Source organism: Aquila chrysaetos, chromosome 11 (genome assembly GCF_900496995.4).
Source record: "Aquila chrysaetos chrysaetos chromosome 11, bAquChr1.4, whole genome shotgun sequence".
NCBI lineage: Eukaryota > Metazoa > Chordata > Aves > Accipitriformes > Accipitridae > Aquila > Aquila chrysaetos.
This window is the reverse complement of record NC_044014.1, coordinates 34,756,691-34,774,890: the sequence shown is the minus strand read 5'-3', so window position 1 is coordinate 34,774,890 and position 18,200 is coordinate 34,756,691. Positions and strand designations below refer to the sequence as shown.

The 18,200-nt window shown below is 38.9% G+C and overlaps 1 protein-coding gene across 1 annotated transcript in view; it reads left to right on the top strand.

Moving 5' to 3' along the window:
* The first annotated feature begins 1,708 nt into the window (after positions 1 to 1,708).
* Positions 1,709 to 18,200, top strand: part of RTKN2 (rhotekin 2) — a 35,860-nt gene continuing 19,368 nt past the window's right edge. The window contains exons 1-6 of the mRNA XM_030030913.1: positions 1,709 to 1,765; positions 5,911 to 6,110; positions 8,164 to 8,222; positions 12,399 to 12,452; positions 13,373 to 13,493; positions 15,053 to 15,253. Coding sequence (XP_029886773.1) covers positions 1,724 to 1,765; positions 5,911 to 6,110; positions 8,164 to 8,222; positions 12,399 to 12,452; positions 13,373 to 13,493; positions 15,053 to 15,253 — 677 coding nt within the window. The 5' untranslated portion in view covers positions 1,709 to 1,723. The remainder of the gene's footprint in view (positions 1,766 to 5,910; positions 6,111 to 8,163; positions 8,223 to 12,398; positions 12,453 to 13,372; positions 13,494 to 15,052; positions 15,254 to 18,200) is intronic.

Sequence of the window (18,200 nt, the reverse complement as noted above, 5' to 3'; positions counted from 1 at the left end):
GTGGCTGAAATCCTGAACTCTGTAGCAGAGACAGGAACGCGAGGCTCCTGCTGGGATGCGTGAAGCACCAGGATTACATGGAGACTTTCCTTTTGATCTCCCTCCAATGCACTCTTAGATATCTTGGCTATCCATACGCAGCTTGTAAAGATCATACCTTGATTAGAGCAAAAGCCTTTTGGCTCCCTGATGGGATTTCTCCACTGGACGTAGTGCAGAAAGACTTCTTTTGAGAAAGTCTCAGTAGCTAAAGAACAGGGGCGAGTATCTAAAAATGGGGAAAAATGTAGCATCTATAAATATATAACCTAGGGTGGGGCTTCCCAGTTGTGGCATGCATCCTGCCAATGGTACGCAGAAGACTTCAGGATAGTATGAAGGTATTTCATGAAGATCTGAATGCCTCCTTACCCTCAGGAACATGGCCCAAGATGGAGACGGGAACTGCTGAACAGCTGCTGCTGCCGTCTCTGCCTCGAGCTGAGGCTCAAACACTTTGGAGGGAAGCAGAGCTCCCTGTCCTCTGCCTTCCACCAAGGAATACGTACCTTTGGTCCAAAAGTTCATGATTTTCCTTGAAGGCTACCCCCCTGTGTTTGTGCCCTGGTTGTAAATGTCAGGGAGCAAGCAGAGCTGCCAAGCACCCATGTGAAATCCTGATGAAGCAATGAGGCTTTTCAAATTTTCCCTTCTAATTGCATGTTCTTGTATTTTAAATAAGCATATGTTAGCCAGGAGACCTCTGTCTTCTGTAGAAAGCTGTTAGCAACACTGTAGATCTCACTCGTTCCAGCACATTTTACTTCTCACAAATGTTGACAACCATGTGCGAAGCAATGAGGATCCGTGCTTGTGACCATCACCCACCGAGAAGGAATTCAGAGAAGAAAGCCAAGAGATCAGGGACGAGGGATGGATGGGAGACATTATTTTGGCTCATTTGTTGCATCTGCTGAAGACAACCAGAGCTGCAGAACTGGCAGCAGAAGAGAGAGATGGCTCCTGTTCCTCTCTGGTCAGTCCAATGAATAATTAATGCACTTTGATTTTAATATATGATAGTATAATATACTTTTCACAATACATGCTACTAGCACAGCTATTGAAGTACCGTCGTATTAAAGACGCATAATTAAATGAACTGCAGAAAACCAAGAATGTGGTTAAAAATTGATGGCGTGCTTCCGAGCGGCAGCGGCTGCTGCTGTGTGCTGAACAGCCGGTGGGGAAGCGGCTGTCGGCCTCCCCTTCCAGCTCGTTTAGGGAACATCACTCAGAAAGAAGTGGCATCGGCCTATTTCAGGAAAATAAATTAACGAGGACCCAAGGAACAGGGGTCTCAAACTTCATTATTCAACACTCATTATTCTAGCTAAATAATAGGGAGTTAGTAATACTATCAATAATAGTTAATAATGCATTTCTGCAACTCTATCCGCAGGATCAAACCGATGATTTTCACGACGCTGGCCCCCTTGGGGATTAACAACCCGTGTGCCTGTCGCACCTGCAAGTGGAGGCGTGCCGGCTCCGACCCGGCTCCGACCCGGCTCCTCCCGGCGCAGCCTGCTGTGTCGCGCTGTTGTCGCGCGTGGGTGGCCGAAGCCCACGGACGCCGCAAAACGCGGCCGTCCCCGAGCAGCCGGGAGGGGCGGGTGGTGGGCGGGGCAGCGGCGGCCGTTGCAGGGGGCGGGAGTTTTGAACGGCGGCGCTGTTGAGGAGGATGCGGCGGCGGTGCGTGCTGGGTGCCGGTGGCGAGGAGCCGGTGAGCCGCGGGCGTCCCTCACCGGGCGGGCGGCGGCCTGGGACGGGGGTGGCGGCGGGGAAGACGGCCGGCCGCGGCAGGTGCCGTCCGTTAACGGCTCAGGCCGACCAGCTCCCGCTCCTGCTGCCAGCGGACGGCGACCCGCAGCTGCCCGGCTGCGGGCGGCCCTCGGTAGGCGGGAGCCTGCGCTGCCCCCGAGCTCGGCATGTCCGTTCCGGCTGCGGGCGGCCCCTGAGGGAGCCTGCTTAAGGTGATCGAGCCGGCCGCCTGCTCGGGCCCGTTAAGCGGCCCGAGTTGGGTGCGGTAAAGCAGCCCCTCAGCGGAGGTCTGCTGGGGAAAGCGGGGAGCGGGTTAGCTGCCCGGACAAAGGTGACGCTGCTTTGGTGGGCTGAGCTCTCTGCTCACCCTCTTCAGGGTCTTGGAGCGTGAAGCTGATCCTTTCTAGCTCTTCAATCTTTTAGTCATTGATTTTCCTATTAATGAGTTTTTTTTTTTTAAACCTCCAATCACTTAAAAAACTGAATTAGTTGAACTCAGCTGTGTCTGTAGAGCTATTGTTGTCAACTGCAACAAATACTTATTGCTGTGTCTAGCTAGAAAAGTCTCCAAGCTAGTACCTTGACTTCCCAGCCTCTGTTTGAGAAGAACACTTGCTGCCTGACTACTTGCTTATTTTAAATAAATATAGTAGACCTATGGGCTTTAGATGTAAGCCACTGTGCTAATAAATCAGAGGTATACCTTGGAATAAGATTCTGAAAGCCTGTATTTAAGATATCAATTAAATAAAGTAAAATTTCAATCTGTCCTGCCTTCAGCAGTATCCATATAATTTTTCTTGGCTATTGTTGGATTTTTTTTGTTTGTTTGTTTTGTGACTCCATCACCTATGCAAAACTAGAAGTCCTTTAAAATTTCTTACATTGTAGGTATGCTTAGGTGAGGAATACAAAGACTTTCTGAAAGTATTGCTTAGGTAGTTCCTGAGTGTGGGGCTGAAAATCTCAACACCTGTTAGTAATCTTGTCTGGGTTATGCTGCCACTGGTGGGGGAAGGATGGAGATCACAAGGGAAACAGTGCATTAGTAGACAGCATATGGCAAAACAGTGCTGTGTCATTCTTCCATGTCCAGATGGTGTGCTTATATTTTTAGAAGGAACTAGGAAAAAAAAAACAAAACCTGACCAACTTTTTTTTGTTAGACGTGAAGAACTTCATACATTTCAAATTAGGCTGCTAAGTCATTCCTTCAGATGCGATTTATATGGTGTGATTATTTAAGCTATGGCCCAACAACCATTTAATGCTAGTCCAGAATATTTTACGTGAGCCTGGCTGAGGTGTAGCATGGACTAAATCCTTTGTGTAGTTCTGAAAGTCCTAGTACAGATACATGCAGATGCCCCAAACTAGGAGAGTTTATTTCCTCACCATAGTTATGTACCAGGTGATAGAGCTGGAAAGGAGCCATGGCCTGTGCTGGGTCAGTGCAGAGGCCTGGTACCCTGGGAAATGTTGGGGGGAAAGTACTATTTCACTTTTCTGAGATGAAATTCAGCTTTGTAACAGCTTATGTATTAGTTTAGGCTCAATGAATGAGTAACTATTTCTTAGAAGCAGGTGTAGGCCTTGCTTAGCTTTTCACAGCTGTGTAAAATTTGACTCAGAATAAAAGAAGATTGATGAAAGCTATTTGCTTCTCCTGGGATGAGCACTGAGATAACATGTGGATAGAGAAGCAGGTGCTGGGGATTTGGAAGTGTTGGTGCACTGCTTTATCCTGCATTGGTTGTGGTTGAGACTTTGGAAAGCAAATTCCAAAGGGGGGCAAACCTGGGGTAGTCTGTGATGCTATACTGGGTCCCAGGCCTTTGGATATCGACTGTAGGGAAGACCAGCAAAACTTCTATGGAAAACATCTCTGATGTGAGCTTTGGGAGCTATTCACCACCAAATGACTCACTGGTGCCAAAAAGCCTGTGTCATGGTAACTTGTGCATGTTCCAAATATTTCTTATGGGGTCTCAGGTTGAGAGTTCTTATTTTCTGGAGAGTCCTCTGTACTTTATTAGTGCCCTTCATGGTGGTGTCTAATCATCTGTGCTCTCACCGTGTGACTAAATTTTCTTAAACACTGGTAAATTCAGTAGAACATATATTTGTCCTGCTTTGCCTGATTACACAAGCCTAGGGTCTTTATCATCTTGGGTGGGGGGAACTCATCTCCTTTATTACCTGAGGAAAGTGAGATACTATGTTTGTGTATGCGGGCTTAGTGACTTGCTGGCTCTTGATGTGGGGCAGAAGAACCTTCTGTACGGCTCTAGGTACCATTTTAGCAAGAATGAAGTTGCTGTCTATAACAGGAGGCAGGAAATAGAAAGAGAGGCTTATACTGCTGAAGGGATCTGATAGCCTCTGGGTTTTTACAGTAGAGTTCTGAGGTGGCTGGGGATCAGTTCTGTTTCAGACACCATGTAGTAGAGTATTACAACTTCAGCATGTTGCTGTGCCTATGCTGAGTGTGGCTTGTGGACTGGAGCCCACTTTTCCTTTAGGGTAACAAAGGAGGGTGGTTTGGAAGGAGAAACACTTTGTGAACAGATGGAACAGGAGCTGAAACTTTATCTTTACATTATGGAATCAGGCCTTCAAAAACAAAACCCACTCCTGCAAGTTGGGAAGGAATGGATGGTGGCTATGTAGTGAGCTTCCACCTGCCTCTTGTGACTGCTATGAAGGGTCACTTTCTCATGTCAAAGGCAGCTAATGACAGAGTGAGTCCCAAGTAAAGAAGAAAATTGTCCACATTACCCCTTTCACGGGTTCTGGATTTCTCAGGTACTTGACTTGTGGGGAAATTGGCTCCCTCTTTTTTTTCTATCCTGTTTAGAGTCTTGAGGGAGAGCAGTTGCCAGTATTTTTCTACCAGCTAAAATACCAAACTTGTAAATTCAATTTATTGTACCATGAGTAGTTTCAGTCAATTGCTTATAGATCCATCTCTAAAGCATTTGTTTTGAGTTCAGATGTACTATAAAATTGAAAACTGACATGATGCTTTTAATTCCAGAGGTAGTTGGGACACTCTTGCTCATTGCTGAAAAAGCTTCATTCATCACCAACTTGCAATGTATTTTCAATGCAACCCTGCAATATAGTGACAACACTCTGTTCTTTATGTGTCAGAAATATTTGGTTTGGCCAGGGATGGCCACATAACAAGGTAATGTGATCAGAGCCATCAGTGGCATTTAGCACATGTTTAGGAGACAGCAAACTGTGATTCTTCACTTTAATTTTCTTCTGGCTTGGTGTGGATTGACCTCTTTGAAGTGGCAAGTGAGGAATAACATGCATTTTTAAATGTTTGTTTTCTCTGAAAGTAGGTAGGAAAAAGTTGACTTCCCAGAAATTTTTGTAATACCTTAGAAAACCTCACTCCTTCAAAAAAACAGTGATGCAGAATTCTAGTGACTTGACCCGCAAGTCCATCAGGCAGAGCGTGATCCTTGTGTAGTGTTGAAGCTACCACAGCTGTCTGACTTTCAGTTCATGGCCTGAAACAGTCAAGTATTGGGATATTGTCCTTTTTTGCTGCTGGTGTCACCTGAATTTTATATCAACCAGGAGTGAAAAAAACACATTTTTTTAACCCTTTTTAAGATGGCCAAAGAAGTAATGAGATTGGATTTCTGATTTAAAGTATTTCAGATGTTTTCCTGAGTTTAGAGTTTATTTTAGTAGGGATCACTGTAAAAAGTGGGCTGTTAATTTATAAGCTTTGTTAAGTTAGGCCTCTCAATGACCATATGAGGGGACCATATGTTGTTATCTTATGAATGACACATTGAGGCACATAAATTTTTAGTAAATTTCAAATGCTATGGTGAGTTAATGTTACTACCTGGTTTGGAATCTTCATGTATAATGGATATAGTGAATCTATTACATCCTGTGTTTTACTCTCTTGTTCCTGAAGAGAGAACCATCATTTTACGTTTAGTAACCATCATAATGGCTGCATATACTTAAAACCTAGGTTTTTCTATCCCAACTGTGAAATAAGTAGAGCTTGTTAAAAATTCAGGATACTGTTAGCTGGGGTTTTGTTTAGTCCTTTGTTTGGTTTTGCATATCTAGGAATGTGACATCCAAGAGAAGATTAACTTTGAAATCCGCATGCGAGAAGGCATCTGTAAACTACTTGCAGTGAGCACACAAAAAGACCAACTCTTGCAAGCGGTTAAAAACCTGATGGTTTGCAATGCTCGTATACTTGCATACAGGACAGAGCTACAGAACCAAAAAGAAGAGCTGATCTCGTGCAGAACCGAAGAACGGTGAGTAACAGCTCAAATTCCAATGGAACGTTATGAAGCAGGCTCTTGCTTACATGAATTTTTAGCAGCCTGTCTAGGAAAGTGGATTTAAACCTTTCCTTCTGTCTTCCTCCATACAAACATACATTACTGCTGCCTTAAAACATTACAAGACCATTCCAGTATCTTCTTTTTACTTTATAAAATTAAAAACAAGTCCTATTTTTCTGGGTAGATTTTATTACTGACATTAAACTGTAGTTCACCATCTGAATATCAAGTAACATAATAGACATATTTTCTTGATTACCTTTAGCATACGAAAAGGTACCTAACCAAGTCTGAAGGAAGAAAACAAAACTATACAAGTGAGAATACACCTATTTCTACTTTTCATCCTTTCTATTATTAAGGTCTCGTTAATGATGGAATTATCATGGTTAATTGGTACCCTCTGCTGGCCGCTTCTGTTAACTACAACAAAGTAATAAATATAACAATAAACATGAAGAAAAATCAGTTTAGTTGAAAATATTCTCACGTTATAACTCTTGAATGAGCTAAAGTATATGTGGTTTGTTTGAATAATGTTATAATTTTTTTCCTAATGGAATATATTTTGGGTGCAATGTTCAGAATCATGGTGCAGACACGCTATTGCTCTCAGGTTATTACTTTAATGAAATATTGCGATTTAGCATAGAAACTCTTCGAGCACAGGCTTAGCTCCAGTTAACTGTATCTATAGGAACAGTCCTGCTACTTTTTGCTTTCAGAAATGTGGTCTTACAGGAGAAATTTATTGAAGGAAAGAACTGCATTTTCTGACTATTGTGAAAGCTGATTTTGAAATTGTGGTATTCTGTAATTATTGCAGTTGTATTGCTTTTTCCTACTAAGTTGAAGACCTTTATAGTGATTCATCTTTTATTTATGTTTTTAATGATGGAATAATATCAAGTATGTATATATGCTGATTTACTCAACTCCTGGTCTTTGATGTCAGTGACCGCATAATGGTGATGGCACATGTCCGGAACAGGGCAGAGATACTTGGAGATATATCTGAACAGCTGCATTGTTTTCTTACAGTCATAGTCAGCTGTATTGTTTACTTGATTTGTGTCTGTCATGCATTGCTTTCTGAGGGGTTCTGTCTTAAGGGGTCCTTTGCATTGTCAGTAGAGGTCATTAGAAGAGATGCACGCTATAGAGTTATTTCTCTACCATTTAGATCATATCTTTGGTAGCTGATAGTGCATTTGCAGTTCTTTTTTCAGTAATTGCTCAAGACTGGAATTTGGTTAAAGCTTAATCCAGATAAGATGATGCTGACTGAGAGAGAAATTTCTGGGGTTTTCAAGTGAATTTTGTCCTTGTTGTATGGGTCTGTAATCTGTGAGTTCTGAAGGTACTATAACTGCCTCTGGAAGTCAGGTTATTGGTAGCAGCGGTAAATTTTCATTTCACCTTGTTTGGTTAGGAGTTAGGAGCAGTAGCAAATATAAGGAGAGCACTCTACTGTTACTCGGTATCTACAGATTGTTTTGATTCAATTTAAGGTTGACCTTGAGATCTATGCTCTGGCTACTTAGCAAAGTGTCTGCCTGCATGTAAAATCACAATATTAACAGTGCAACATTTTGTAATTGGTCTCTATTAATATAGAGGAGGAGGCAATTCTTGAACCAATAATACAACCGATAAATTAAGTTGCTTATTCATTGATATGTACAGAATGGGAAAAGTTGATAATGTATTTGATTTTTGCTGGAGCTGGAAAAGACAAGGAAGATTAATCTACTTGTCTTTTAATACCCGGGTTAAATAAGCTTTGGAGTAAAATCTTCTAGGGAATTAAGAAAATTGATGGTGTACCTTCCTTCCAGATTATCCTCAAGAATCTAATGACTCATATCTTAAACCAGAGATACCAAATTTAACTTTAAAGAAAAGCATTTGAAATGAGCTGTAATATGAAAACCCTGACACCTTTTAATGTTTAAAGTGTTAAGTTTTAGAAGTCTAAATGCACAGATCTCAAACTTCATTTTCCTTTTCTTCTTTTTGGCAGATCTTCAGAAAATGGGACAAAAGACCGTGTGGCATGCAGAGCAAAGGTTGCTATATCAGGTAAGTGTCTGGGTAGTCACATAATTATAGGAGCTAATTGGCTGGACAGTGATTTCTAACACAAATGGTACAAACAAGATGGTGTTTTTAAAGTGTGTATGTTGTTCAGGGGCATGAATCCTCTTGTGCTTCAAGGGCACTTGTGCTTTTAAGTCACACACGTGCTTTTGAAGATCCTATCTAGTATTTCCATTTTACTTTCAGGGACTTTCACAGTGGGAAATACTTTTTTCTGTTTGTCACTAACCATTGAATACATTTTGAAGCTAAATAAGTGTAAATGTGCTGATAACTTTTTTCTCCCCACAAAGACAAACTTTGATGTGATCATACAGGGTATGTCTAACAAATTGAGGGCACAATTATAACTACTGTGCAAATGTTATTTAGTTAATGCAGATTACATGGCTACAGCAAAGGTATAGTGGTATGGCTTCAATGCAAACTAGTAACAAGAATATTTAACGGTGGTTTCCAGTAGGCTGGTACACTGTTTCCTAGCCTGTTCTCAAACTTCAGCACCATGAACTTATCATTTTGTTTCCCTATGCCAATAGTGGATGTTACTATGTTCAGCACTGCTGTAGTTGTTCATTGTGACTGTTTTGCTAGCTTTGCTAACAGATCTGTTTGTGCTCCCTGACATGCTTCATTAAAAATAAAATAGTGTAGAAGGGCTCACTACTTAAACTGTTTAAGTTAATTCTGCATATTTTGACATATCTTTAGGCAAGGTAACTTCTAGTAGAACAGTGATGAACACATGGTTCAATAATGTTTTCTGCCAGCACAGCTGTTTGCAGTATGTGTGTCTGTCTTTCCTCCTTATGGTAGCTGGATGAAAGCATCTGTTTGCCTGTCTGTGCTGTGGTTGCACCTTTCTTCAGATTTATAGTTATCTGCAGTGAAGACTGTAGGATCATATAATAGACTTCTATTATCTTTAGAAGATCAGAATTGTATAAGAGCTCTATTTTTAGGATATGAAACCGTTAGGTAGTTTCTTTTGACGGGACAAGAGAATACAAGGGTGAAATACACCACTTCCTGTTACATGGTATCTGTTAATGATTCTGTCCTGTTTACTAACATAGTGGTTCTCAAACTGGAGGTTATGATCCTCAGAAGTATGGCATAGATCAAGGCAAAGGAAAGAGGCATCAACTACCTCATTTCTGAACTCAAGTTTGTGAGTGCTGGGATGCTGCCATGCCTCGCCCCTCTTCAAATACTCCTAGGGAAGCCTAGCCAGGTCCAGTTTAAAGCAGGAAAGCCTAAATGTTGTTCTTGGCCTCTGCTGAGAGGTTTATGCTTTCTATAGAAAACCCGTTATTAACTCCTTATTTTCCACTGTATGTGCCTGAGAAGCAGACAACTGAAGTGCATGGAGAAGTAATTGTGGGGACAGGCTTGTCCATGCTTGGCAAGGGCAGGAGCTGCCGGGCAAGGTACATGATTGGGAGATCCTGAGATGACGTTAATACATGCCTCCCTGGTTCCTCCTTGTGTTGTCCTCTGACCCATTACTCTGTGTCCATTTAGCTTGCCAAATCTGGTCCTGTCTGCTTCCACAGCTGCAGTATGTTCACATCTGTAATATCCCATTATTCTGCTTTCCCTGTCTTTCCCAATCGTTGTGTAGCAAATTGGGCATGCTGCATTTCTTCTCTCTTGTATGCCAACCTTCACTGGATTTGCAACTGGAGCTGCCCTGCATGTTTGGGAGGCACACGTGCATGTACATGTGCCTGCCTTGTTGAGAATGCAGTTGTGAGTACAAGCAGTGTGAATCAGGAGATGTCGTGACTGAATTGCCTGGAAGAGGTTGGAAATGAGGAGGAGTAAGTGGTAGTCCATGTAATATGACAAGGCATGTAATTTAAGAATGGAAGATATAGAATGGATATTTTAGGGGAAAGTAATCCATCCACTTATAAATACATTAGCGTATCATATGGTTAGTACATGCCAGAAGCTTAGACTATTACCAAAAAAAATGTGGCCAACACCAGAAGTTCAGGAACAGCTATGCAGGAGTACTGAGGAATGTACTACAGAAAGCAACTGCATGTCAGATACTGTGTGGGGAGTGCATTCCTTAATCCACAGATTTTCACACTTCTGGTATTTTTACTTATTTATCCCCCACGTGTGTGAATAAATTATGTAACTTATGTTATCTTATCAATCAATTTTTTTGTTGGAAGACAATATATTAAATCTTGATCAAAAAGCATAATCATAATTTAAAGTAATTTTATAAAGGAATCATTGGCTTTAAATCTGATTAATTGTAGTGCTTGAATGTATCCAATTTAAATCCACATGGATTTACAGCTAATGGTAACTGAAATTAAGGTGTGTGAAAATTGATCTTTGTTTTTGATAAATGGCAGCTCTTTCAATCCAAGAATGAATAGAAAATTGATTTACAAGTATCATGTTAAACTTGTTCAAGCGATTGACTATCTATATCCTGATGATTTTCTGACTAAGGTGTAAATTTTTCAGCTAGCATGATATTGAAAGTGGCATACGGAAGTAATCTTTAATCTAGTACTCTAATTGTTAACAAGCCCTATTGAGCACATTAACATTGTCATTCAGAGTTTGCTATGATTAAAGATGAAAAAAGGCTTTTATTGTAACTCTGTTTTCACATTTTTATGTAAATTTAAGACCTTTACTTTCAGGAAAGAAACATTCTGTGCTTTGTCTCTGACAGAGATAAATATATATATTTTTTTAAAGTTTGAGAGGGACTTCGGTAACTGTTTTAATGAAACTGTTTCTGTTTCCTTATTTCAAAAAAACTATTATTAGAAATGCTTGTTATGCAAATGCATCTTTAGAAGTGAAAGGCAGTTTCAGAATGTAGTGATGTATTGATTTTTAGGAAGTTGTGGCAGTCTAAAGCTGTATACTGGCAGTTCACTGTTGAAAATTCATTAGTTTTCATGAACACTTAAAAATAGATGAATTTGCAAGTTTCAAAATTGAAATAGCATGTATAATGACATGTCCCATAATATAATAAAAAATAACTTAAATTTAAATTTTTCATTTAATATAACTTCTGAAACAGTGACTATATGCGGTTTCACTTAATTCAACAAGAATTTTTGTGGGTAAAACCCTGTAGGAATACATGACAATCTGTTGCCAAAATACTGGTACTCTTTTGCATCTTAGCATACTATACGTGGATTTTTCCATCAGCCTCATATGAAAATCAACACTGGAGTCAGAAATGCTCCTTTATAAGAGTATGGACGATTTTAATCAAAAGGCAATTGAACTAGTGCTGTTCACTGCTGCCATCATGTGTCAATATATTGCATATACTGTTAAATACCACTGTGTTGTACTTAAGAAACCAACTTTGGATTTATAAAGCCCCCACTGCATTTGTCTTTTAACAAGGGACTAATAAGACACATTACATGTAAACCTGAGTCTTTGAAACTGGAGGAAAATGTCACTCAGTACTGTGTTGGATTGAGTAGATAAATTGGAAAATTTCTTGAAGAAAATACTTTCCTAATATTAAAATGACAGGCATGGCTTAAAATAATGGTTCTGTAATTGCCTCTCTACTATGGTTCTGAAGTAGAAGGATATTTCTGAGTTAAAAAAATTATTTTTATGCCAACTAAGACAATTCTAACTGGGAATGTGATTACAAGTGATATTTTCTCTGTGGCTAGCAAAACAAGACTTAAGTGTTTGCAGTATAAATACCCCAGTCTTTCCATTAAAACAGGAAGTTTTTCTTCTTGCAGTTGGATGAGTGGTTTCCAGCACAAGGCAAGCAGAGTTTCAGTTTACACCTATGCATAATAATGGGCTTAGAACCTCTGAGTTCTGAGAATACCTCTCAGAACTATGTTACACAGCCACTCTGAAATGTTATTTCAGGTACTTTCAAATGAGATTTAAAATATTTTTATCCTAGCATAATTTCTAAAAGAAAATGACACTTCAAGTTGAACTAATTGATGAATTTTCTTTTGACATGGGTAATAAAATTGAAATAGTTATGCTGTTCTTTGGGTAGAAGGTCCTGTTACCTCCAGAACATCAGGAAAAGAAACAAGAAACTTTTTGTAATTTGTTTTGATCACAGATCTACAGTAGTGGCTCTAACTTAATTTCCCTACCTTTTTTTCCCTTTAGATATTCGAATACCATTAATGTGGAAAGGCTCTGATCACTTCAGCAATAAAGAAAGTATGTAAGATGTAATGAACTACTGTGATAAGCAATTGCTTATACCTGTAAATTTAAACTGGATGGGGAAGTCCATACTTATCCTAACCCCCTCTCTGACCTTTCAGTAGGTCCTTATTTTACTCCGTTTGTTGTTGCTCTTAACTTGAAGTTGTTGGTTGCAGCAAGTTGAGTTAGTTCAAAGTCCTGTGGTTCTGTATGTTTAAACCCTAGTCTCTAAAAAGTCCTTCTGAGGAGAAATTTCAGAGGAAGCAACAGAAAAGTCTTATTAAATGGATAGCCAAGAAACTTCTGATTAAAGATGTTGTTCTATGTCATGTCTACACTTGAGAGAGTATATTGGAGGCTGTTTCCAGTGAGAAATTTAAAGGAAAGTTGTCTGTTAGTGTTGAGTGTATTATTGGATAGTCTTCAAATACATGCATTCTGCTGTGTCATGGAGATTAACCCTAAATCTGTTCCAGCTGTCACCTGGCATTGATTTCACTTTGCTTTTCAATAGGGTCAGAGGGGCTAAGCATGGCAAAATAGTCCAATCTTATATAGTACATTCATAAAATAATACAGGCTTTGGATCAAATGTTAGGGTTTTTTTTGCTTAAAATCAGTTTTATTAAACAAAATTACATTTTTACTAACATTTCTGAAGTTGCTAGCACAATCTCCCCCTGATTATCAGAAAAAAAAAAAAAGTTGAGCAGAGGTAGGCATTTTTTCCTCTGTGAATATTGTTCTACCTATACAGCTGCTTTGATAGTTCAATTATCATAAGATCCTATGATGAAAATTTATGGTGGAAAGAATTTGAGGACAATTCCTTAGAGGTCTGAATTACCATTTCTTCTACTTTTGTTTACTGGTAGCATTTAGTATTGTGATGTGTAATACAGCTTATAAAACATTTCTTTGGCTCTTTCCAGAATCACAGCGCTATGCAGTTTTTTGTTTGTTCAGAATGGGAGCTGAGGTTTTTGATACAGAGGTGGCCATTGTGGATAAAGCAATAACAGATATCTGTTTTGATGAAAATGTAACCATATTGTGAGTATAATTTATTTCTGTTGAGTGAATTACAAATATTGCTGTTTTCGTTTGAAAGTGGATATGATTATGAATAAGATTGGCTGAGGTCTGCTAAGTTTTTCTGTGGGCAAATGAATCACCAGAGGTCTTACTGATTTCAGTGGTTGGTGGATCCCCCCTCTGGAAGGTTGGTTTTTATGTACATAATGATGCTGGTTGTAGATGTGCCGCTTGAACTCTTCATTTTTGCCATGCTGAAGCCTTTTTCTTTATCTAAAGAGATAAACAAACTTGTACCTCAAGGACAGAATTAAATTAATACTAAAACCTGAAAGCATTATGGAAGTATAGGCACAAATGTTGCACCCAGTGTTTTAAGTATTAATCTGTACAGCAGGCTATGGTCTCTTTCCACACCTCATGTTCCATTACACCAATATAAGCATGTGCTACAGCCACAGTCCTTATAGTTGAAGAATACTAGACAGGAAATTATTCATTTATCTTGAAAAGTAACCTGGAAAAGAGTAGAAAGGTGTTCTCATGTATGTTTTTTGTTGCTTTATAATTTTTAAGAGAGTCCTGAGAGGCACTTAACTTTCTTTTTTCCCCCTGCTTTATTTTTTATATTAGCAATTTAGATTCAGTCTCCTGAGGAAGACTGGCTGGAAAGCTAGGACTACTGAAAACTTTAAATCAAGATCCTGAAAATGGAGTGGTTGAGGGAGAGTGGATCTTTAGATCAGAATTTAAATTCTCTTAAACACCTGTTCAAGTTAAGAGTGGGGGCAAAGATCTAAATCTACTTCTTGAAAGACACAAGACTTGACCATTATAATTTTCTGTGAAATACTGCAACAAAAGCAGAAAAGGCACTCTAACTTGCCTTGTATCTCCCAAGATAAAGAAAGACTTATTATAAAAGCCTTTGGGATGGTTTCGTTATGGGCATGTGTGCAATGACATGACTTGTACTTGAAAGATGAGATTAGGCTTCTGGTTTGATGACTAAGCTTGAGAACAAGAGAATCAGTAGAACTGAAAACAGAGAAAGCATAGGCTGCAGACAGAAGAACGCAGCAGTAAGTAGTTAAGTTATGAATGACAGATTTTGTTGGTTGTGAGAGAGACAGGATTTTTTCAGTAATGTGAAGGGGATGGGGTGTGACTAAGATATCTTTAAAACAGTTCAATCTGATTTAGGACCATAGGCACAGATAGGTTTTCAATCGTGATTTTTGCGTAACAGTAGAGGGCAGATTTAAGAGTGTTTGAATGTCTTGCCTGTGTATTTCCATAACATGTTTTTTTTCTAGTTTTTAACATAAACGTTGAATTTCCTGTTTGCAGTTGTTTATGCTTTAATTATAACAGCCATCTCATGACTTCAACACTAAGTAACTGCTGTGTACTCTAGTCTTTAATTCCATATTAATGTATGTCTTCACCTGAATCTTATGGCATTCATTCCCTTGATTAGAAATAGATGTTATTTAATATATATAGTAGCAGCAGCATTCCTTGGCTGCATACTCAGTTTATTAACAAACGCTCTGAAATTTTCTCCCCCGCTTCAGTGATGAAGCAAGACCAGATTTCCAGGTGAAGGTTGAAGTGTATAGTTGCTGTATAGAGGAGTCTTTATATGTAACAAGCACTCCTAAGAAACTAGCAAAGAAGCTTAAAACATCCCTCAGCAAAGCAACAGGGAAGAAACTCAAAGCTGCACTGGAAGAAGACAGCACTGAATACCTTTTGCCCGCTGACCTGGTCATCCAGTAAGACATATAAATTGATATTCTGGTTTTATCATTTTAAAAATAGAAATAAGCCAAATACAATATTGTAAAATTTTGGAAAATTGCCAAGAAAGCGATTATTTCTGTACTTACCTGAGTGTAAAAAAATTTACATTTTTAAATAGGAAGTGAGAAAGTAGGTGTGAATTTGCAACCATGTCGCTCAGCCTTGGGGCCTGGTTCTGATCTTGAAACACACGAGTAGGCTTTATCTTTCTGCTATACAGCTAGCTAGCTGGTAAAACCACTGTTATTTGCAAACTCTATAATATTTTTGGTTTGATCTCCGGAGAAAATGAAGCTTGTATGATCAGTCTGTCTGTGTCCCTCTGTCCATCTACCTCTCCTCCCTTTCCCATTTACTCCCTCCCCCATATTATTTTTGCACCTAGCCAATTTTGCTCATACTTGACAGACAGGTAGACATGTCTAAAAGTTACAAGTTGTATGAAATAAAAAAGTGTGGTATGTAGACAGGAGAAACCTTTCTTGTACCCTCTCCTGTAATGAAGCTGACCAAGCTGTTTGTTGTGCCTGGGGTGCATGCTGTGCACATGGGGGCCATTCCACTTGCTGGCTTTTCAGTAAAACTCTGTACTGTCAAAGGCACTTTACAGTTACAAGCTGCTTAACAGGAGTTTTCTTAACTGACTTCAGCATAGAACATTTTAAAATGACTTACTGGTTTTCAGTGTTCATAGAAATAAGTGCTCTTCCCAGTAATTTACCTGTTTCCTTTTAAAAAAGATCTTAAGTCTTTAATGCATTTTTTAATGAAGTTAACTGCCTACTAATATTTCCCAGCTACTTCAATTTCAGTGGGATTTAAGCAGGCCAAGTACCTAAATTATAAATATTAATAATATTGATTTTGCTTGTTTGTTTTTTTTTGGTTTTTAGAATGCAATTTTTTCAAGGAATTACTTTTTTTGGCAGCTGAACAGTAAAGAATCAATGCCTAATTCTTGCCAGGTGTTGAGTGTAGTCTTAGTCTAGCTTCATATACCTATTTGCCTGGATTTTAAAAGGAAACATTCAAGCATATTTGATCTTTGTCAAACTGATAGTACTGTACGCTGATATTACTGTTTCAATCAAAAATACACATCCAAGAGATCTTAACCACAGAGCAAAGCAAATTTTATCACTAACTTTCCAGTGTGTTCCACGTAATGACAATGTATCTCTTAATCTGCATCATCTCAGGTGGCTGTGCTTTCCACAAGCTGCAGCTGGGTGATGACACACTATCATTGCATACAGTTTGCTTCAGATATAACAACTAGCTTATTTGCTGGCCGTACTCTCTTGAATATAGATTGCCTGTCTTTTAAGGAATAAGCATCAGCAGACAATCTAAACAACTGCCTCCGCCCTTGGGTTTTGCTTTTGGTTTCTCAATTGTAATTGTATTTTGCTTTCCTCCATGTTGAAGTTTATTGTTTCTGCTGTAAAGAATCATCTCACAGTAACTGTTACTTTCTTAACAAAGTCAAATGAACAATGATGTGTTTAATGATGGCTTTTCTAGGTGATTAAAAAAGATTATTGGAAAGAAATGGGTTATTATAGGCAGAAAATAAGTTGTCTTTTTTTTTTTTATAGGCTCCCCTTAGGATTTATATTAGTAAGACCTTGGTATGTAGTCCTTATAAAGAGGAAGAGATTGCAAGATTACAAGAGGTCTTTCAAGTATTTACAGAGAGTTTTACCAGTCCAGCAGGTGAAATTAAACTGCAACAGAAAAGGGAACTTTCTGTATTATATGAACACCTTTTCTCTGTGGATTTCAGCTGTATAGGCCTTTTTCTTTTCAGAGCACACATGGGCTAAGTTCTCCATTTTTCCAAAAACTCTGTGATCCCTCTGTGTCAAACTTACTGGCTTAGAAATCTCCCTGGTTAGCGAGGAAGCTGTCAGCATTGTAAATTCTTGCAAAAGCTTAGTGACAAAGTGCTTTGAATGGTTGCTTAGGTTGGTTAACTTAAGTTATACTGATGCTCTCTCTACTCTTAATTGCCTCTCATTTAATTTCTATATAGTCTTTTGCATGCTTAATTTTTCTGTTCTAGCTTAATTTTTTTTTTCTTTTTATATTTGTCATAGAAGGAAAATGTTTAGTGCAGTTATACTATTGAACTCCAGAGTAACTAGGTTGCTCTTTGGATAAATCATTGGAGAGACTTCCTGAAATGCATGTTTATTCGCTTGCAGAACTAGCCTACACATAGACTTGTTGTTATTGCTTTTTATTGTCCTCCGCTGGGCTGGAGGCATGGCTTCGTTGTCCTGTGTTTGAATTGGCAAATTCATAGTGATATTTTGCTAGAAGTACGTAGCCTAATCTAATGGCCTCACTTTTACGGTTGGGTTCTTTTTAGTACCTGAAGGTTATATTTGTTTTTACCTTCTGTTATTTCAGATCTGATTGGAAGGTGAGCATATTAGATTTTTTTTTGGTTTTTTTTTGTTTGTTTGTTTTTTTGTTTCGTTTTTTTTTTTTTTTTTTGACTCACAAATCCTCCACTCTGTATATCTGGATGAGTGAACTAAGATTGGGATTTCTAACACTGGGATTAATATTCAGGAACAGATTCTGGAATCTGAGATGTATTAATTAATATGCATCGATAGAAAGGGTGACATACACCTTCCCACGCCAGTGTCTGTGTGGCAACTTTGGTGCCTCTTTCTCTTGATCAGTAAACAGCTTTAACAACAAGCCTTTGCCACAGGCATGTTGTAGAGATAAGCTGATTTTTTTTTTAATAGAGTTATTACATGGAAAAAATAGTATAGATATGCAAAGTACTGAATGAGATGCAGCAGGCCGATTATTCTTTGTTATACAAAGAAACTGCCTTTTAAGGCAGGTAGCTAATTCTGTGAAATGTAGAGGCAAAACGTAGTCAACATCCTGATTAGC